We start from the raw sequence: 23,421 nt of genomic DNA, 5'->3' as shown, positions 1-23,421 counted from the left end.
GACTCTTATTGTTACAACCTAATGAATGAATGATCTTGTATAATTCTTGTAAAATGTTTGTTCAGTCATTGTTTAAATGTACTCACAGCTATGTTTATTCTGAAGGTGCAAGTGACACTTCAGTCCAGTGTGCCACAGCCAGCAATGGATAACAGCAACAATGTAATAGAGGATGATATTGATGCAGCCCTCACAGATCTCCAAGTGACACTTGAGGGCACATATATCAACAACACTCATGATGACATCACTCAAGTGCCAGAGCTAAATGATTATCTTCGGTTTCTAAAGTATGTATAGATATCAAGATACATTTTGTGTCCATTGTAAAAGCAACTACAAATAGCTCTTCTGTACTGTCAGTTGTCTTTAAGTTGTAGAGCTTGGATATGTCGTTGAGCACTTCTTCCACCTCATCATCACAATACACGCTCATGCATGCAAACACACACACACACACACACACACACACACACACACACACACACACACACACAATATTTTTATGTTAGTGTTAATGATGTCATGGTTTGTTTCCTTAACATTCAGTAACTGTTAAAATTTAATGTTTTGACTTACGTTACATTTACACTATCAAAGGCAACATTAACTTTGCATTTGCTCCTCAGTGTGAGTAATATATTTTTCAATATTGTTTGCTAGTACTGTATCCTCTTTGATGAACATTGCCCCTGGCTAAGACAGAGCAGCAAAAGGGAAGTAATCGATTTTGTGACTTTATATGAGTTCTTTACCAGGAGCAAATTATATAGTTTCATCTATGTGATTTGGTAGTTTAGTTTTTGGATTTCTGTGTCGTAATTTAATATTTACTACACATAGTAATTGCGTTTTCACTTGTGTCAGAAAGTAAACCGATTTTGTGATATATTTCAAGTTCCTATCGAGGAGCAAATTATTTAATATTACCTGTGTGCTTTGATAGTTTAGTTTTTGAATCTCTGCATGTTAATCTAATTTATTAGGCACAGTTCTCGTGTCTACAGTAGAGTTCCACAGTGCCTGTCAATAGTCATTTGTCCGTCTGTGTAGTGTAGTTTTCCACGGTCTTTAGTACGGATAGGGATTGTGATTGCTGTGTGCGGTTGCAAGCCAAGTTGGTGACACTTTGCTCTCAGCTCTACCCTGTGATGACTTCAGTTAAACAGCTTGAGACTGCAGTGGATGGGCATCACTGTTGTGGGCTGGCTGTGGGGTTCCACTGTACATCCAGCAGGACCCACAAGTCTTCTGACTGGTCCACACCAGTAATCAGCCCAGTTACTGCTTGTATTGAGACTGACCTCTCACCTGTGGTCGAGTGGGAAGCCACCTTGGGGTGTAGCAGGTGGCAAAAGACTTCCTAGGGGGCTGAAAGTAAAGCCTCCTTGGTTAGTCTGACAAACAGGTGCTGTCTATGGCTGACACTGCCCTTTGACCAGATGCAGTTGCATGTCCTGTTCCAGAGGAAACCTCTTAGCCTGCAAGATGTGGGCAGTTACTGAGGGTGGAATTATTAGTGATTGGGAGCTCCAGTGGTAGGCCCATTATGGGGCTCTTAGGGGAAGAAAGTCAATGTGCACTGTGTGTGCTGCACACCGGGTGGAGTCATTCCAGACATGTAGTGGGATTTTCAGGATTCCATGAAGAGCACAAGGTGTAGCCAACTGCAGGTTTTGAATGGCTATCAGACGTGATGAAGGCTGCCACTTGCGAGATGAAAGCAGAGCTTACCATTTGCAGCAGTCGACAGGACTGAGTGTGGACTTCTGGTACAGAGCCGAGTTAAGGGTCTGAATCAGAGGCTCAGACAGAAACTGTGGTTGTGTGTGTGTGTGTGTGTTTGTTTTGTATCACTCCGATGAAGGCCTTTTTGGCCAAAAGCTTACTTGTTTGACAGTCTTTTTGTTGTGCCTATCTGGGACTCAGCATCTCTGCTATATAGTGAGTCACAATCTATCCTTTTAATAATACTGTCATTATTGCATCCTGGATTTTCCATTGTTGGATTGCTGATTGTGTAAGACTACAAAGTGCCAAACCACAAGTGAAGATACATGATCATTATTTCCTCATCAAACTTTACTCTGTAACTTACAATGCCTATGTATATGTTGCAGTATGCTTGGGAAAAAGCAGGTTATGATATTGACATACCCATATCATCATTTGAAAATGTTATTTATGTGGCTTTTGATGTTAGACTTCTTGAATGCAAAAATGATTCTGAATGTAAAAATGTGGCTTTTGTGAGGTGTGCACATTGTTCTCTTCCACTTCATTTTACCTACTTCACTGAAATCCCAAATCTGCACTATAAGCACTGAAATAAGCACTATTAGGCAAGTAGGATAGGTGTATTTTGAACTATTATAATTACTTTAAGCAAACGGTTTTTGGCATTGTTGATTGAAAATCTAATGATACACTGACATCATCCCACCTATGATATTGATATCTTGCTACTTTATTTGTCTATATTAAAATGTAACTTGTGGTGGAATGAAGCATTTTGCATGAAAATGATGCAGAAAACTATTTTTTATGGTTTTGTGCGGTTCTGAGTGTTCAGTGCCATAGGTGTTCCTTGTCACCCATACAGTTTCATCCCTTCTGCACAGACAGAAAGTTCTCATAAAGGAATGTAAGAAAATCATGATAAACCCTGAACTGCCCTTCCACCTTGCTCAAGAGCTTCAATCTCAAAAACAAATGGTTGGAATTGTGGAATGAAAATGCCCTCTATTATCTATGTGAGCTAATAGCACCATCAGACTTCAGAAATTACCAGTGGTTTTGAACTACTCAGTCATATATGGAAATGTTTAAACAGTATTTACACAGGACACAGTATATATGCAGAAAACCTGTAGAAGTGGGGAAAACTTCTAATACCAAACTGCAACTATGCAGCTCCAAACAATCCATCTGCCACCATGTCGAAGAATGTGAGCTGACAGCATATCCTGATGTTCCAACAGTGTTCCTTGTTCCAACACCACTGTGGCTTAAGGTTATGGGTGCATCTAACTCAGCATATACACTTTATATTTAACATGTTTTTCTTTCTATAGATATCTTTTAATATAATACTATGTATGTCACACACTAAATAAATAAATGTGAAATTATCTACTGGAACCATACAGCTAAAGTAAACAACATATTTATTCAGCGAAAGTGAATAATAGGAATGTACATAAATAGACTTCAGGGGTTTGCCACCAAATCACGTTGTGCAAATTCCACAACATTTCCTTGGAGCAACTGTCCGACATCTTCAAGTGGTTAAAACTTGCTTGTGGTTATGTATGACTGGTGGTATTTTCACGTCGACACCCCATTTCTAGAACACGCATGCAAAGAATGTGCAGGCATGGAAATCGCGCACGCGTGATAATTTGCAGCTGTATGGTACAATATTCAAACTCCGAAAATCACAGAGAGGCTTTCTTGCACGCGCGCTGTACGCTGCATTGCCAACAGTGCAGCCAGACATTATTCACCAACAGCCGCACTAGACCATTGTTATGACGGGACTGTTATTGAAGAATCTTGATTTTCGTGTCGTGATTTAATAGCGGCCAATGCGGGGTTCCAGGCTGTGCTCAGTTGAAATCCTGCATCCTTGTTGATGAGATTATTGGCTGTACGAATATGTATTGCTTCTTTAGTGGCCCCACATCAACAAGAAATCTTTTACATGCCACATTTCCCCAGCCCAAGGTCATCCTTAACCGAACCCAATAGGGTTGTGTTTTGCAGATGCTTGAAAAACACTTTTAATTCCATATCTTCTGAGGACTCTTCCAATTCTTGATGACAGAGACCCAAAATATGGCAAAAAGGCCAAAGTGGTGGGTGTCTAGGTATCTTCATTCTTCTCCATGGATTGAACTTGCCTGGTCCTGAATGCATTACGTATCTGTCTCTCAGAATAACGGTTTTGTCAGAACACTGTCTTCAAATGTTGTATTTCACTTGATAGGCTTTCAGGATCAGATACCACATGTGCTCTATGAACTAATGTATGTAATGCACTACCACATTGTGCAGGATGATGGCAGCTTGTGGTCTGAAGATATATATCTGTATGCGTTGCCTTGCGGTAGACACTTTGTCCCGAGGTTCTATCGGTGCTATACACGTCAAGAATTGTGCTCGGTGTCCAGACAATTACTATGACTCCATTTGAAGATCCCAGCAAACCTTTCAGCGGTATCATGGAACTGTGTAGTCAATGTCACTTGGGCACTGGCTGACTGGACTGAACGACAAGTTAAGGTTCGCCAAATGACTAAATACAATCGACTCGAAGCCTGAATGCAAGAAGAAGTGCCAAGAAGACATACCATGTTTAATCTTACAGAGAAGACTTTGGACAACGCTGCAGTTTTGGTGCTAGAGAAGGGTCTGAATTTAAACTGACACCAGGGACTATTTCTATTCGAGATGTGATTAATGAAATAGAGCAGGCTGTTTTGAAACTTCCTAAGGATGCTGCCGAAGAGATTAGGCATGACACATGCTACATCTTGACTCGAATTCATCTAAGAGGTCCAACTTTAACATCACCTCAGCTGAAAGAAATGTTCTACGAGAATTGAGAGAAGACCGAGACATCATCATCTTACCTGCTGACAAAGGAAATGCCACTGTGTTTCTCTCACACTCAGAATATAACAGCAAGATATACAAACCGCTCGATGATCCTGCATACAGTAAATTAAAAAATGAACTGAAGGGTAGGATCCAGAGAAAGACTGGAACTCATCAGGAAGAGCTCGATTCCAGTGAAAGTCGCCAAGGGTTTCTATCAACAGGCTGCAGTTCCTCCTAGATTCTATGGCCTACCCAAGATCTATAAGAATGGGGTGCCTCTCTGTCCCATTGTAAGTAACGTACGAGGACCCACTTATTTTGTTGCCAAATACCTGACATCACTTTTGGGATCTCTCGTAGGCAAGTGCAAACATCACATTCGAAACTCTGAAGATTTCATAAGTTGCCTGAAAACTCTTAGATTGCAATCCTCAGATCTCTTAGTAACTTTTGACATTGTGTCTTTACTTACAAAGGTGCCCTTGCAGGACTGTTTGGAGCTCATTAGCAACAAGTTTGAGGAGGACATAGAAGCATTATTTAAACATATGCTTACTTCAACATACTTCTTATTTCATGATCAATATTTTGAACAAGTGGACGGTGTTGCCATGGGAAGCCCTCTGTCTCCTGTGGTGGCCAATTATTTTATGGAGGCCTTTGAAGAAAAAGCACTACGGACAGCCACTCTCAAACCCTCTTGTTTTCTGTGGTATTTGTTAGATACATTTGTGGTGTGGCCACATGGACTTGATACTCTACCTATGTTTCTTCAGCATATGAATTCGCTCCATCCAAATATAAACTTCACAATGGAAGTGGAAAAAGACAGTACTTTACCTTTCCTCGGTGTTTTGGTATGAAGGAAAGCAGATGGAACCTTGGGACACAGCGTCTATCGCAAGCCGACGCATATAGATCTGTATCTTCAGGCCACAAACTGCCATCATCCTGCACAATGCAGTAGTGTATTACATACATTAGTTCATAGAGCACATGTGGTATCTGATCCTGAAAGCCTGTCAAGTGAAATACAACATTTGAAGACAATGTTCCGACAAAACCGTTATTCTGAGAGACAGATACGTAATGCTTTCAGGCCCAGGCGAGTTCAATCTATGGAAAAGAATGAAGATACGAAGACACCCACCACTTTGGTCTTTTGCCATATTTTGGTGCTCGGGCATCAAGAATTGGAAGAGTCCTAGGAAGATATGGAATTAAAAGTTTTTTTCAACCATCTGCAAAACACAACCCTATTGGGTTCGGTTAAGGATGACCTTGGGCTGAGGCAATGTGGCACGTAAAAGATTTATTGTTAATGTGGGGCAGCGTATATAGGCCAGACATGCCGCGCAGTACAAGAATGCTATAATGAACATCAGCATCATACATGCCTTCGCCAACCACAAAAATCATCAATTGTGGAACACTGTCTGAATACAGGACATCGGATGATTTATGGAAAGACAGAAGTTTTATCCCTGGAATCATCTTTCTGGGATTGTATCATTAAGGAAGCAATAAATATACATACAGCCAATAATCTCATCAACAAGGATGTGGGATTTCAACTGAGCACAGCCTGGAATCCTGCGTAGGCTGCTATTAAATCACAACACGAAAATCAAGATTCTTCGATAACAGTCCCGTCATGACATTGGTCTAGTACAGCCATTGGTGAGTAACATCTGGCTGCACTGTTGGCAATGCAGCATACAGCGCAATCACAGGAGAGCCCCCTCTGTGGTTTTCGGAGTCTGAATATGGCACCATCTATTTGCAAATTATTGTGCATGCACAATTTCTGCAGTTGCACATTCTTTGAGTGCATCTTCTAGAAACAGGGTGTCGATGTGCAGATACCATCAGTCGTACCTAGCCACCAGCAAAGTTGATTCACCTGAAGATGTCGGACAGTTGCTTCGAGGAAATATTGTGGAGTTTGCACAAACTGATCCAGCGGCAAACCTGTGAAGACTATTTACAACATATCCACCAGGAAAGCGTGAAGAGTCACAATAGGAATGTATCTTTGAAGACCCTGGCATTCTTACACTCATTTCCAAGTATGTTTACACCTGTACAATTTTTATTGCTAAATCATTTCAGATGAACTGTAATTGGCACAGCCACAGCCACAGGCTCAACAATAATTTCCATTTAGACTTTGCCTGCTTGTTTAAGTTTCAGAGTTGGTTTCTGTACTCTTCTACAAAAACTCCCTTTGGCTACAAGCAATAAACTGGTAAACCTCTACAAATTGACAAAAATGTTAAAAAATTTCTAATTAACCACCCTTACAGATAATCAGAATTAAAGATTAATGGCTGGGTGACAAGTAACAGTTTTCATTGTAGACAGGTCTACATTTTACAGCATATAAATAAATAGCATTATATGACAGTACCAGTGCGTCCTGTTACCTAGCAGTAAGAGATAAACAAAAAATTTTTATGTTCTTTTCTTGGCAATTTAATGATGCTTAATTGTTGTTCAATTTTGTAATAGCTGCTTCTATACACCAAGACATAGCTGAAGATAGTTCTTAATTATGGGTTCTGTGGAACATTGATGAGTCTAAACTTAGTTTGTAGGAAAAGTTTACTGTTTTGTATACTGAAATGTGCTATTTTTTAAAATTAATGCTTCTTTCAGACCAAAACGTTTTACACTAAAGGCATTTAAGAAGTATTGGTTTACATGTCGAGATCTACATCTAGCATACTACAAAAGTCATGAAGATGCACACACAGGACAGCCAATACAAAAAATTAATCTAAGGGGCTGCGAAGTAACTCCTGAAGTTAATATTGCCCAAGGAAAATATGGAATAAAACTGGAAGTACCAAGTGCAGAAGGAATGACAGAAATGTGGATTAGATGTGATTCTGTAAGTGATTTTGTACTGTACAGTCTTGGGATAATTTAATACAAATTTGTTGATAGACTATAGAGGGCACAATATTTTTATCTTTAACGAGTGATCTGACATAATCACTGACAGATAGTTGCACATAAAGGTTTTAAATAGATTCAGGAGGTGTAGTTATACATTTCAATATAAGATATTTCCTTTACATCTCCTGAATATTTTTAGGAACAAAATTAATTTTATTGTAGATGTTCAGATTTGTTATAGCAAAATTAATGCAACTTGCATGTTTGAAATTGAATTATCAGGTACTCAATCTATACATAACATAATTCTCCATATTTAACACATATTTTAATAGATATTTAATATAACAGGAAGACCAGTATGCAAGATGGATGGCAGCATGTAGACTAGCTTCCAAAGGGCGTTCACTTGCTGACAGTTCATATGAGGCAGAAGTTAAATCCATAGAGGCTTTCCTACAGATGCAGCATCCTGCACCTGCACCTGCAATAAACCCATCTTCACTGGATATTGTACCAGAAGACTATGTCGCACCACGATTTTCTCGCAAGCTTAAAGGAAAGGTAATATAATTGATATCTGTTAACTATACTGTTCGAGCATGAAAGCAGATAATGGTCCATCTTTTCTGTAACATTTATTTTCTGATATTTTAAGCTAAGCTTATATTTTAACATTAACTGAATAAATGAAGTAACTACACACACAAATAAGTACGTGTCCCGAGGGTAAATCATTTTAATGAGAAAACGGTCCAGAATTTCTACACACGGTCCAAGCACAATGACAAGCTGAATCCGGTACAGCGTAGAGAGCCTTAGAGCAGAGTCAAGTTAACTGAGAACACACAATAACAGAATGAGACTGAATGCCCTTCACTCCGGGATTATATCAGCTAAATTGCCCTTCAGTCTCTCGAGGTGGTGCTGCACGTCTGCTGTGTGCACTGCCTCGAAGCAGTACTGTCTCCGATGGTCAATCGTGCCACCATCTGGTGCCTGTACCTGCACTGCTGGGCACTGGCACAGGAGAGTTGCATTGTGACAGTTCGAGCCAGCACCCCGCATCATGTTACAGTAGTGGCCACGAGGTGCTGGTGTGATACGAGTAGTAGTACAGGGTTGCCACAATCGCCCCCCACTCGAAGAGTGAGGTGGGTGAGAGCAAGGAGGAGGTGAGACCAAAAATGGGGAAGTGGCCCCCAGAGATGCTGGAGAATACGGAAAACAGACTCCAGGAACAGGGAGGCTCTGGATGTGTGTGGAGACCAGTCACCCAGCTGTTAATGTAATTGGTTGCATTGACAGACTACCAGCTCATCCTCTGTCTGCAGCACAAAGACTCATCCACCCCATTGGCTGTGGACTACTGCTTGTGAAGCAACCAAAAGTGCAAACCCAGGCAGGGGACCCACCACATAGTGTAGCTACGTGGGTGCCTGATGTGTGGGTGGGTGGGGGGGGGGGGGGGGGTAGGCAACAGGAAACAGGAAGTGCAGCACTGTGTGCACCTGGTGGTTGTGCAGCTCTTCTTCTCACCAATGGGAGTGGGCCTTCAGGAACAAAGAAAACATGTCAGTGCATCTTCCATTGGGGCATCTCTGATGTGTTTCCTCATCTGCATTTTGAACATGTGTACATGACATTCTGTCGCCACATTTGACAGTGGCCGGCACGTGGCATTCTGATGTCATGGATACTGTGCTGCTAACAAAAATCTTGATAGATTTGTGAGGTAAACGGCAGGCTGTTGCCCGTCACTGGGATGTGTGAGTGTGTGAGGGCCTTCGCCGATGACTCTACCGTCATGGAATGAGAGTTTATGAGAGTTTAAGATGTACGGAAACTGGGAGTAGGCATCGGTGACATTCAATCGATGAGCGGCCAAAAAAGGGCCCACACAGATGGATGCTTTCCATGGCCGTCTAGGTGCCAGCCACAGTGAGTAACATGCTGCCAAGTGGCTCAGTATCCTGGACACTTGAGGTGACCTGATATTAAATGTTCAATTTCACAATTGATCTGCGGCCAGTAGATGTGACAGCAAACCAGCATCTTCCTTCTCAATGCACCCCAGTGACCGTGGTGCGAGAGTCAAAGGATGTCCCACTAGGAGAGATGCTGAAATGATAACCTGTGGCACTGCATGTTCTATTGTCAACAAAATTACACCAGCGAGAAGAGTAAGTCTGTGGCACAGCACAAAGTAATTGCAGAGAGAATCCAACCCTCGGGCTGGATGCTGTTCTGGCCACCCCACTCATAGGTACTACTGCACCTGCTGGAAAATGGGATATGAGCTGACCACTGAACAATGCAGGAGCTCACAATAGGAAACTTGTCCACAGTCTGCTGAGCTGCTTCATCGAGGTAAAAACAAAGGATTTATTCCCATTTCAAGCTGTGGTCAGGACCTGTAGGAAGGTGCCTTCTTGTCCAGCAGATGTACTGTTTGGCTAAAAGGGAAAGACTAAAGGCTTGTGATTTGTGACCAGGTGAAGCTTGATACCAATGAGAAACACATGAAACTTCTTGAATGCTTAAATGATAGCAATGGTCCCCTTCTCAGTCTGAGAACAATTTTTCTACAGAACACTGAGCACATCTGAGGCAAATTCTATCAGCTGTTATGAACAGTCAGGATTATAATGAGCCAGTACAGCCCCAGGTCATACGGAGATACATCTGTAGCCACAACAAGCTGTTGACACAGCAGGTGCAGGGCCAAATAATGATTGCCCTTTAAACTCTAAAATGCTAGGCCCCCATGGGTTTGCCCAAACAAATGACATGCTCTTTTTGAGCAACTAATTTAGAGGATATTCCTTGATAGCTGGTCTTGGAATGAATTTGTGGTACTAAGCAACCCTGCCTAAATATGTCTGGAGCTTCTCCATGATGTTGGTTGAGGGAGGGCCTCAGCAGCCACAACATGACAGTTTGTTGGTTACATTCCCCAGCAGGCAATGACATGTCCCAGAGGTTCAATAGAAGGCTGGGAGGAATGCGATTTACCCAGCTTCCAATCGAGACCCACGTCCAGCATGGTGAAACCCGAAGCCTAAGGTACTGCAGATGTTCCTGTGACTGCAGTATTGTCTAGGTAGTTTATATAACAAGGAAAATGTTGCATGAGTGACTCCAAAGTTGAAAAAGGATCAGAGCGCCCACAGCCCCAAAAACCAAGAGGTTGTAGAGATAAAGGGCATGTTGGTTGCAACTGCCATTTCTCCTCATCAAGTGGTAGTTGTTAATATGCCTCTGCCCACTCCTTCTTCCCTTTCATGTTGTTTGACCCTTGTGACAGCAGTCTGGTTTCTGTGTAAGTTGTAAATAGCCTTACACTCCATGTATTTTAGCCCTCCTACCTTTTGAATTTCAAAGAGTGTATTACAGTCAACATTGACTAAATCTTTCTCTGAGTCTGTAAATGGAAACATAGGCTTGCCTATCTTCCAAGGTAAGTCTCTGGGTCAGTATTGCTTTTCATGTTCCTTTATTTCTCTGAAGCTCAAACACATCTTCCTTGAGATTGGCTTCTAGTTTTTCCATTCATCTGAAAATAATTTGTGTCAGTATTTTGCAACTATGATTTATTAAACTGGTATTTCAGTAATATCCACACCTGCCAGGATATACTTTCTTTGGAATTGGAATTATTACACTATTCTTCAATTCTGAAGGTATTTCACCTGTCTCATATATCATGGCGACCAGATGGAAGGGTTATGTCATGGCTGGCTGACTTGAATCTTTCAGTGTTCTATCAAATTATTCTCCCATTATCATATCTCCCATCTCATCTTCATCTACTTCCTCTTCCCTTCTGTTATTGTCCTCAAGTTCATTTCCTTTGTAGAGTCCCTCTATAATACTTCCACTTTTCAGATTTCTTTTCTTTGTTTAGTACTGTCTTGTCATCTGAACTTTTGATATTCATACAGTTGCTTCTTTTTTCTCTAAAGGCCTCTTTAATCCTCAGGAAGTATCTGTCTTTCCTTTAGCTACACATGCTTTTAAAGGCTAGTATTTGTCCTCTACCCATTCCTGCTTAAATCTCGTTTTATAGACATCTGTATTTGGCTGCTTTGTTTGTTGGATTTTTTTATCTTCTCCTTTCATCAATGAAATGTCGTCTTTATTATCCATGGACCTTGTGTTTTTACCAATTTGACCCACAGCTGCTTTCACTATTTCATTTCTCATGCTAACCATTCATCTTCTACTGTGTTCCCTTCTCCCGTTTCAGTCAAATGTTGCCTAAATGTTTTGCCAGAAACTCAACTCATCCAGATCTTACCTCATTAATTATCTATGCTTTTGCAATTTTTTATGTATTAACTTCAGTTCACAACCAATGTCTTACCGTTTAAAATATGGTTTTGAAATCTCTGCCCTACCATTATACAATCAATCTGAAACCTTCCAGTGTCTTCAGGTCTCTCCCACATATACAAGTGTCAGCTATGATCAAATTATACCCTGTGCAAAATTCTATTGGGTAGGTTCCTCTTTCATTCCTTTTCCTGAGTCCATATTCTCCTACTGTTTTTCCTTCTTATCTTTTTTCTACCAACATATTCCAGTTTCCCATCAAAATTAAATTTTCCTCTCCCTTAACTATCTGAATGATTTCTTTTACCTCATTACACACTTTCTGAATCTCTTCATCATCTGTGGAACTAGTTGGCAGTATAAACTTGTACTATTATGGTGGGTGTTAGCTTCATGTCTATCTTAGTTATGAAAATGAGTTCACTGTACAGTTCATAGTGGCTTACCCACGTTCCTATTTTCTTATTCATCAGTAGATCTACTTCTGCATTAACCTTACTTGATTTTGTATTTATAAACCTGTTCTCATCTGGCCAGAAGTCCTGTTGTTCCTGCCACCACACTTCACTAATTCCCATTATATTTAACTTCGGCCCATCCATTTCTCTTTTTTAAATTCTCCAACCTCTTTTATCTGATCAAAAGAACAACACTCCAATCCTTAAGAGTGTTGGTTTTGTTTTTCCTGATGACAGTATCCTTCTGAGTAGTCCCTGCTAGAGGTCTAAATGGGGAACTATATTACCTCAGGAATATTTTAGCCAAGAGGATATCATTGTCTAATCATACAGAGGAGCTGCATGCCCCCAGGAAAATATAATGCCTGTTGTTTCTCTTGGCTTTCAGCCGTTCACAGTATTAGTACTGCAAGGCCGTGATGGCTAGTGTTACAAGACCAGATCAGTCAATTATCCAGACAGCTGTTTCTGCAACTACTGTCTCTTGAGAAACCACATGTTTGACTCATCTCTCCACAGATAACCTCTCTGTTGTGGCTACAATTACAAATGGCACTCAAGCCAGCCCATCTCAGCTACATCCAGTACTGTTTTTCTGGGGTAATGCTGGGGGATGCGTACCCCTAAACTTTTTCATCGACAAAGTAATTTTTTTACGATGTTGAGAACTTGGAAGAGTGCCAAAGATTTATTTCATGGACATAAATTTTTTATTTCATTTTTTCATATTGGTAATTGCAATACGAACGATACCAGTACAGTTTTTGGTGGGAAAAGCGATGTCATTGACTGGAGGGTTGATTGGACTCACCTGTTTCATCTGAGGTGTATTGAAGTGTATGATACCATTTTCTTTTATTGTTCAGGAGTTGATGGGCATCACATGCTTCATTTGAGGTGATGTAAACTGAAGTGTTTGATACCACATTCTTTTGTATGTTTCTCGGTATCGCGTGCTTCATTTGAGCTGGAGTTGTAATAACCAACATAATTAGGGTTTTGTGTGTTCAACCATACAGGTTTTACATGCTTAACTTCAAATATTTAACACATTAAGTCATTTGTAAAGTAATCAGACATTTGAAGCTGTTTTATACATGGGAATTTGATCCTTTAAAGAATTGGATTGACACAAATGGGGTGGGTTCTTACTAATTGAAACTACAAGATGCAGTTTTTACAAAAATCAATACCAAATTTGACACTTACTTTACACTTTTTCTAACTCCTGATCCTCAATTTGTTGAAAAACATATATTCCCTGTAGTTGTATGTAATAATTGTGCACTCAAAATAAATTTATTATTACATCTGTGGAATCTTAATTGTTCACATTTTAGATTCTCATAATATTCTATTGCACTACAGGAGACACTGACATCAAAATGGAAAAGAAAGAGTATTTATTACAACTGATTATTTTTGCTGATGCAAGAGTTGAAGGAATGAAAGAGTAAGGTAAACTGTATGAAGTGTAAGAGAATGGGGTGACATTAAGAAACTTCCTTTCTGGTTTTAGAAAAATTATTTGCTATAAGTATTTGAAATCCATTGTACAGGTTAAGAAGGCTCATCCTTCACTTTCTGCAGTCCTTGTTCACCAAATATTTTACCTCCATTTCTCTTTTGTGCTGTGCCCATCCAAAACTATTAAATGTTAATCCCCTGCCCTGTATATCATCTAATTATATTCTGAAAACTAGAAATGCTTATTCTAGAGGATAATAAATTTAATCACTGTGTTGACCCATAGTAAATTATTCTAAAATTTAACAAATTCATAATATATTATTTTGCAGCTTGTTCAAAGAATTTTGGAGGCTCATGCCAATGTGAAAGATCTGCCACTCATTGAAGCAAAAATGAATTACATCAAAGCTTGGCAGTCACTTCCTGAATATGGAATCTCACTGTTTATTGTGAAATTTATGGGCCACAAGAAAGAGGAATTGCTTGGAGTTGCTTACAACAGGTTAATGAGAATGGAGATCAACACTGGAGATCACATCAAAACTTGGAGATACAATACAATGAAGGTAAAAAGAAATAAATTACTTGCACGTGTGACCATTTCAAGGAAACCACACCATTTACCCTCTGTATTGTTGTTTCATCCCTCACACTCCAACGTGGTGGATAGGCGGGGTGCGGGGCTGTCGTCAGCAGTACAAATGTCCCACTCCTCAATGAAATAGTTTGAAATACATAGATTTCTACTATAATAGACAGGTGACACATTTACCTATGATTTTTAGTTATTAAAATGATTATTTTCATTTATGGCACTAAAAGCAACAATGTTGGCTACTTTTCTGATTTTAGAAGGAAAAGATAATAGGGAAAGGGAAGTACCTTAAAATAAAGCTCTTTACTTTCACTGAAATTGGAAGGACCTGCACTGGGGCTACCAGTTCTGAAGGGCTGTAAGCTGTGATTAAAAACAAAGAGGGGGGGAGGGGGGGATTATGTGAAAATGATGATGGGGTAGGGATGGAATGTCTGACAGAGTAGTGGAAATAAGAGAATGGGATCGGGATGGTACCAAGCTATGGTATGAAAAAGAAAGGAATAGGAAAAGAAGAATATAAAGAGCATTAATGTATGTGTGTGGGGTAAGGGGGGGGGGGACGGGAAGAATTAAAGCTGTTGAGAGGGAAATATTGGGTGAATTGCAGTTTTGTTAGGAGAGAATAGGGAGGGTATTCAGGTGTAGGGTTGGTGGGACGTGTTGGAGTTCACTCATATCGAGCTTGGAAATTAGAAAGGAAATATAGAGGTTACTGAAGTCGAGTTTGCGGACAGTGTAAGATACACAAAGGTGTTCAGTGTGGCTGAGGGGAGCGGGATTTTGTTTGGGTGGAACCACTAGTCAGAAAACATGATGTTATTTTATTCTGTGCATTGATAGTACTTTAAATGAGAAATATAAGACTTAAATTTCAAAACTGTATTATCCACATATATTTAACATCATAAGAGTGAAACTACTAAATTATGAGGACATCAGACTGAATAACTGTTTAAGATTTTTTCACTCATTTCAAGAACCTTGCAAATCCTGCGATTGCTCCAACCTTGTATTTCAATTATCCTTCAAACAGATGGAACTGAAGTCTAAAAACTGGCCTCTTTCATCTGCTCTGTACGTATTTATTATCCCATAAATTCTGTCTATCCAACTTAAGGTGTGTTTTACTGGAGACTGTCACATACATCTATGAATAACTGTTTATTGTTGCAACATTAAGTATTATGATGAGAGGCAATGTCTGCTGTTAGTAAACCTGCAATGATATTTTTGGCAGTATTATCTGATCAGTCGTACTTTATGATTTGTGTATAATTTACAAACTGAATCGATACGCAGAACCAAAGGTAAGTATTGATTCCTGAAATTTCACAGAAAAATAGTCATAAATAATGTGAAACAAGACAAAGGTAGTGGGAGAAGAAGGAAATGCAGTCAAGTGACTGATACTATGAAGAAAAAAAGGGGTTGTGGGTGGAATATGTGACATCCAAATTAATGATAAAAATAAGGAAACGATCACTCCAGAGATGATTTTTGACTGATAGATACGTGCGGAGCACAATAATGTCAGATGAGATAAGTGTAGAATAAGGTAGAAAAAATCTGAAAAGGAAAATAAGAACATATGAGATAAAAGATGAAGAAGATACAGAAGGAAATGTATGTACTCAAGGTACCTTTGTTACCCCTTTGTAAAGCCTGTGAAGTTACTGATTTCTAATTATTGCTATTCACCACATCTCTGGAACTCCATTTATTTGTCTTTATGAGTAGATTTTAACTGCCAGGTTCTCTTCTATCTCCACACAATGTAGAACTTTTTCCAGTTCATGACGAGATGCAGCAAGCAGTGAGAAATGTTTTCAAGAGATAAATAATCTTAGGTGCAAAACATGCTTTATTATTTTATATTTTGCCAGTAACACGTTCCTCCTCCTTTAAGGCATCTTGAGATTTGCTGGTACAGCAAGTGGTAAACACATGGACTGCTGTCCATGCAAATGTGTTATGTGTTAGCAGGCAAACACCAATTGACACTATTTTAAGAATATGTTTTCAGGCAGTGCCATATGCTCCACAAGGGCACTGCACAAAGTCTCTTGAGATATTCTGAAAGAGCAAATCTGCTACCATTCTGTACTATGTGACCTGAATGGATTATCACACTGGTATCACACCTACATATAGATCACATTGCTATTGCAGCTACAGATAGTTCTTATGAAAACTAAAAGTGCTTCCTCAATAGTCTGAAGTTTGTCCTGTATCAAATCGTGCATTTGCAAGTTCTTAAAGACCATTTTTTTTACTGAAGCTACCATAACAGGGATGACATATATGGATATGCTGCAAGAATGACTCTACCCAATTAGAAGGTGAACCTGAAAACTGTACTTGGCAACAAGATGGAGCCCCATACCATTGCCATCTCTTTGTTCAAGGGTGACTGAGGGTTAAAGTTCCTGACCGTTGGATTGGTTGTAAACAGTCAGTACGACAAAGGTCTGTTCCACTGGCCTCCATGTTCACCTGACCTCACACTGTGTGACCTTTTCCTTTGGGTCTTTATAAATGATCATGACTACATTCTGCTCCTACCTAATGATTTGCCAGTGTAGAGACACAGTACTGAAGCAGCTATTGCTCCCATTACTCTGGGCTTGTTAAGCACATAAGAACTGGATTGTATATTGGATGTGTGCCACATAACTAAAGGTGCACACAGTGAACATTTGTAATAAAAATTACGTTAGTTAGCTTTGGTTGGGAGGGGGAGGGATAGCAGGGTAGGGATGTGGGACAGTGAAGTGCTGCTGGGAAGCACACAAGAACGAAGTGGAAAGAGGGTAGGCCAGTTAGGTGCAGTTGGGAGGTTAGACAGAGGGCAGAGGAGAGTAAGGGAGGGGAGGGGGGGGGGTGGACGCCACAAAAGGAGAGAAGTAAAAAGACTGGGTGCATTGTGTATGCTGGAATGGGAACAGGGAAGGGGCTGGATGGGTGAGAAAAAGGACTAACAGAGGTTGAGACCAGGAGGGTTACAGGAACATAGAATATAATGCAGGGAAAGTTCCCACCTGCACAATTCAGAAAAGCTGGTGTTGGTAGGAAGGATTCATATGGCACAGGCTGTGAAGCAGTCATTGAAATGAAGGATGTCATGTTGGACAGAATGCTCAGCAACAGGGTGGCCCACTTGTTTCTTGGCCACAGTTGCCATTCATGCAGACAACTTGTTGGTTGTCATGGCCACATAGAATGCTGTGCGTTACTGGTTTGACAGGTAGCCCTGCCTTTGATGGGATAGGTGATGTTTGTGACTGGACTGGAGTATGTAGCTCCACCACTGTTGTTTGGAACCACAAGGATTACCTGGCAGAAGGACCCTGCCAGCTGTCAGATACATCCACTTACAAACCTTGCCACAGCAACCCCATTCCAGAAATCCAGCAGGATCTTCAGTCCCTCCTCAAATCCTTAGGCTTATCCCAGAACCTCTCCCCGGAGTCCACTACTCTGATCAGCCCTACCAATCCGCTCACTCCTACCTTCTAGATGCTTCCTAAAGTCCATAAACCCAACCACCCAGGATGCCCCATTGTGGCCAGTTGCCGTGCCACCACTGAGAGAATCTCTGCTCGCGGGATCAATACCTTCAGCCTATTACCTGGAACCTACCCTCCTGTATAAAAGATACCAAAAATTTCCTCCACCGACTCTCCACAGTTCCTGTCCCTTTACCACATGGTGCCCTGTTCATCAGTATTGATGCCACATCCTTTTACACTAACATGCCTAATGCCCGTGGCCTTACCACTGTTGAACATTAAATTTCCCAAAGCCCGTGGATTCCAAACCAACAACTTCCTTCATAGTCACCATGTCAAACTATCAGGTGCTATCCAAAATTTTCGGGACTGGTGCTGCCATCTGTTGAAAACCTTACCTCTGGACTAATGGTCACCATCACTCTCGAAGTAGTTCCCACCCACACATACACAACAGTCCCAGCACTTCTGCCCATGGTCAAACATTTTCTGAAAATCCTGTTCTTTGAGGGTGTTTATCACCGCCAGCAATGCTTCTTGAAACCTCTCTAGAGTGTCGAACCGACAGTGTTTCTACTTGAGTTTCAGTTTTGGGAATAGCGCAAAGCCGCAAGGTGCCACATCTGGCAAGTACGGTGGGTGGGATACAACTGCCATGTAGTTTTTTGCAAAAAGGTCCTGGTGAGCAAGGACGTGTGACAGGGCGCATTGTTGTGATGCACCAGCCAGTTTCCTTGACGCCAAAGTTCGGGCTGTTGTCGCTGTGCAGAGACATCGCAAAACATCACAGTAGTACGTGGAATTCACTGTTTGGTTGGGTGGGACAAATTCTTTGTGCACAATTCCATTGGTATAAAAGAAAATGATGATGTTGCTCTTCACTTTGCTTCTCGCCTGTCTTGCTTTTTTGGGTCTTGGAGAGCCTGGGCTCTTCCTCTGGGACAACTGTTACTTTGTCTCTGGGTCATAACCATAAATCCAGCTCTTGTCATGATAACCCGTGACAAGAAGGTGGGATCATCAGAGATTTGCACAAAATTTGATACACATGCACTGTTCTGTTTGCGGATCCATCGTAAAATCACCACACAACAAATACAGAGTATTACGCAAATCACTGTGGACACACAACACATCCTCCCAGCTGAAAGCCAGTCCGCACACTGACTCATCAGATATGCAGCTCTTGCCACCTAGTGGTGCAAAGATCTAATACTCCTACTTTCCAGATGGCAGCACCAGTCCCGAAAATTTTGGATTCCACCTCGTGTATCCTCACCCACAATTAATTCTCCTTTGAAGGCATTACCTACAACTAAATCTGGAGTGTGGCTATGGGAACCCACATACCACCATCCTATGCTAACCTATTCATGGGTCATCTGGAGGAATCCTTCCTAAACACCCAGAACCCTAAACCCCTCACCTGGTTTGGATTCACTGATGACCTCAACTGCTTCTCCCCCATTTGCTTCACCTGGCTCTACTCAATCCAACAAACCACCTTCCTAGATGTTGACCTCCACCACAAAGATGGCTACATCAGTACCTCTGTCCATATCAGTCCTACTAACCACATACAACACCTCCACTTTAATAGCTGCCACACACATTCCATGCCAAGAAGTCCCTTTCATACAGCCTAGCCACCCATGGTCGTCGTTGCATCTGCAGTGACGTGCGGTCCCTCTCGAAATATACCGAGGGTCTCACTGAAGCCTTCACGGACCATAATTATCCTCACAATTTTGTACCAAAACACATCTCCCATGCCTTATCTTTCCAGACGTGCACAACCTCCCAGAGTCTCACTGTCTGGCCACAGAGGAGCATTCCCCTTGTAACTACCACCCAGGAATGGAGCAACTGAATTACATTCTCTGCCAGGGTTTCAACTACCTCTTGTCATGCCCTGAAATGAGATATGTCCTGACCACTATCCTTCCCACCCTCACACAGTGGTATTCCGCTGTCCACCGAACCTACAAAATATACTTGTCCATCCCTACACAACCCCTACTTCAAAACCCTTACCTCATGGCTCATATCCCTGTAATAGACCTGAATGCAAGTCATGTCCCATACATCCTCCCACCACCACCTACTTCATCTGGTCACAAGCATCACCTATCCCACCAAAGGCAGGGCTACCTCTCAAACCAGTCATGTAATCTACAAGCTAAGCTGCAACCACTGTGCTGCATTCTAAGTAGGCATGACAACCAACAAGCTGTCTGTCTGCATGAATGTTAACTGTGGCCAAGAAACAAGCACCCTGTTGCTGAGCATGTTGCCAAATATGACGTCCTTCATTTCAATGACTGCTTCACAGCCTGTGCCTGTGCCATCAACACCAGCTTTTCTGGATTTTGCAGGTGGGAACTTTCCCTGCAATATGTCCTATGTTCCTGTAACCCTCCTGGCCTCAACCTTTGTTAGTCATTTTTGTCTCCCATTCAGCCCCTTCCCTGTTCCCATTCCACCAAGACACCCAATCTTTTTACTTCTCTCCTTTTCCACTACCCCCCCCCCCCCTCCCCTCCTCTTCCCCTGCCATATGTGTAACCTCCCAACTGCACCTAACAGCCTTACCCTCTCCACCTCATCCTTACTTGCTCCCCAGCAGCACTTCACTGTTCCCGACCCCTACCCTGCCTACCCCTACCCCTATCCCTCCCTCTCCCCACCCCAGCCTCCTCCTTACCCTCACCCAGTTGCCACTCCCATCATGCACTGCTGCCATAGGCTGCAATCAGGTGTGTGTGTGTGTGTGTGTGTGTGTGTGTGTGTATGTGTGTGTGTGTGTGTGTGTGTGTGTCATCTATTTTCGACAAGGGCCTTGTTGGCCAAAAGCTTATATTGTGGCAGTCTTTTGTTGTGTCTAACTGCGACTCAGCATCTCCGCTATGTGGTGAGTTGCAACTTTCCTTTTCATAATATTGCTACAGGATAGTTATTTAGTTAGCAACTTTTTTCCATTTAGACAATTTGATGATGCCTAACTGTGGTGAAACATGTTATTTTTAAATAAAAATAACTTTGCAGCTATTTTTCAATATAACCATGAAAACCAGTTGATGTATCAATGAACCAGCAGTGAAGTGGAATGAATACTATATTTACAGGATATCCAGTGAAGGAGTCCATGATTTCAAAATTAAATATCTTTGAAACTAAGATCAATAGATGAGTGCAACAAAAGGTATATTTTTTGGGAAAGCTGTGTATAGTAGTTTTGAAATAGTTCAAAAAGCTGCTGACAGATGGTGCTGTATCCTGTGCAGCTTGTACATTATCAGTGTGCATAATGAAACTCATCACATCACAATTTTTTCAAAATATCCACCACAAAGAGTAGAGAGGTGGAGCAAATGGACAATGAAGTTTTCCACCACATCCTGTAGTGTCTCAATGGAAATGGCCTCAGATGCAACAGAGATCACCAATTCATGCTCATTCATCGTGTTGGGATGGTTCCAGTAGAGTGTGTCTTTCTATGTGCCCACAAAATGTAGTCACAAGGAGTCAGATTGGGTGACTGTGGAGGCAAATCCATCACTGCACCAGTAAATTTGCAATAATCGAACACAGTGAGTCTGTTGCCAAAGTATTAATCAAGAAAGTGTAATTCCTGTTTGGTGTGATGTTGTCTGGCTCCATATTGCTTAAACTAATTGGGGCCCGGTTGGTCTTCCAGCGCTAGCTCTGTGGTGAGAAACTGTTCCAAAATGGCAATTAATATTCTCTATTGAGAGTTTCTTGCTTGACAAAAGGGCAAAAATGCTTCTGCTGTGTACCACAGCCCAAACAGTAACTATGGGAAGAACAGTGGCTTCATTTCACACAAATGGGGATTTTTGGAACACCATAACTTTTGTTTATTCACAAACCCATTCAGGTGGAAGTGTGCTTCATCTGTGAACCACATGAAGTCAACATCAAATTCTTCATTATTAATCATTGTGAGAATCTGGTTCGCAAAGTCACCCCTTTGCACACAGGTATAGCCTGGTGGCTTTGGATTTTGAATGGAAACATGACTAACGTAAGTCTCAGAATTTGCTGGGTGCTGGAATGCTTCAAACCAGTCTCTGCTGCAATTCTTCAAATGGATTTCCATGAATTTTGCTGAATATTTCCAGAAACCATGGTGACATTTTCAGGAGTAACTACAGAGATCATCAGCCACACTGCCTGTCTGGTGGAATTTGCTGAAGAACTCGCAAATGGTCTTGGAACATTAAATCGCATTTCAAAACTGTGCCTTATTCCACAGGACTGCATTCTAACCTGTGGTATTCCACTACCACAAAAACACATTGTTCAATGGAATACATGATTTCAACCTCTTCTTTCAGTGTGCTAACCTCCTGCCACATTTCAGCAGTGGAACTGATTGCTCTGACTTGCAGCACGCTATTTATAGGCACTGTGTATTTTGAAACGTCTGTAAAAAATTCCTACAGCTTTCACAATAAAGATACCATTTATTACACTCATCTATTCATCTTAGTTTTTGAGATATTTATTTTGAAATCGGAGACTCCTCTGCTGGACACCCTGCTGTCAAAAAATCATGATTTCACTATTATTAGGTACATGCCAAATATCAAATTACACACTTCTCCATATTTTACAGGCATGGAATGTTAACTGGGAAGTTAAACACATGATGGTCCAGTTTGAAGAGGAAAACATTATTTTCAGTTGTCTCTCAGCTGACTGCAAAGTTATCCATGAATTCATTGGAGGATATATATTTTTGTCTATGAGATCCAAGGAAGCAAATCAGACACTCAATGAAGAAATGTTCCACAAATTGACTGGTGGGTGGGTCTGAGTCACCAACTAGAACATTTTTTACGTAAATGCAAGACACAAGTAAACATGCAACAAGGTGCCTTCTACAACTGTGAACATATATATGATCAAAGTTGAAATATGACATTTAATATGAGCTTTGGCAACATTATTTTTAAAAGAGAAGTATTTTTAATGTTTGAAAATTTTGAAGTTTAAATAAAGTTTACTGTAACAAAGAGCAATAATATATTTCAAATTGTTGGATGTTCATCAGGCTGGTTTTTTTAAATGAGACTTGCCATTATTATATTGTAATGTTGGCTTCATGTTTTTTCTTGTTGTTGCATTAGGTTTGGTTTAAGAATCTGATATAAAATCAGCTACAAGAGCTTACTAACCAAATAAGATTCAGTCTCAAATTGGTGATACAGCTAGGAAGTAACTGCAAATATGTTTATTTGTTTAATGAAATTTCTTAAGAGAGAGAGAGAGAGAGAGAGAGAGAGAGAGAGAGAGCGGTGCTTGTGTTGCAAAAACCTCATAATAAAAAATGAACAGTTTCCTTAGTAATGTGTTATATCCAGTGATAGGTGAAATTGACTCCATAGGACAGTTGTTTTCAGTGTTTGTCACATTCAGTGATCAGCCAGTGACTATTGTTCTCCTATATTCACGAGCTGTGTGTAGCAATATTTATGGTAGTTACCATTATGATTCTGTAACTCAGTAGATTTCCTGATAAAAA

At 40.9% G+C, this 23,421-nt stretch overlaps 1 protein-coding gene across 1 annotated transcript in view; it reads left to right on the top strand.

The window, feature by feature from the left end:
- LOC126188825 (unc-112-related protein-like) overlaps positions 1-23,195 on the top strand; it is a 61,111-nt gene extending 37,916 nt beyond the window's left edge. Inside the window, exons 6-10 of the mRNA XM_049930437.1 lie at positions 106-290; positions 7,261-7,495; positions 7,855-8,067; positions 14,096-14,332; positions 22,513-23,195. Coding sequence (XP_049786394.1) covers positions 106-290; positions 7,261-7,495; positions 7,855-8,067; positions 14,096-14,332; positions 22,513-22,713 — 1,071 coding nt within the window. The 3' untranslated portion in view covers positions 22,714-23,195. The remainder of the gene's footprint in view (positions 1-105; positions 291-7,260; positions 7,496-7,854; positions 8,068-14,095; positions 14,333-22,512) is intronic.
- Positions 23,196-23,421: the final 226 nt, after the last annotated feature.

This window comes from Schistocerca cancellata, chromosome 5 (genome assembly GCF_023864275.1).
Source record: "Schistocerca cancellata isolate TAMUIC-IGC-003103 chromosome 5, iqSchCanc2.1, whole genome shotgun sequence".
In the NCBI taxonomy this organism is placed as follows: domain Eukaryota; kingdom Metazoa; phylum Arthropoda; class Insecta; order Orthoptera; family Acrididae; genus Schistocerca; species Schistocerca cancellata.
Note: the sequence above shows the minus strand (reverse complement) of the source record. Positions and strands in the feature narration are given on the sequence as shown.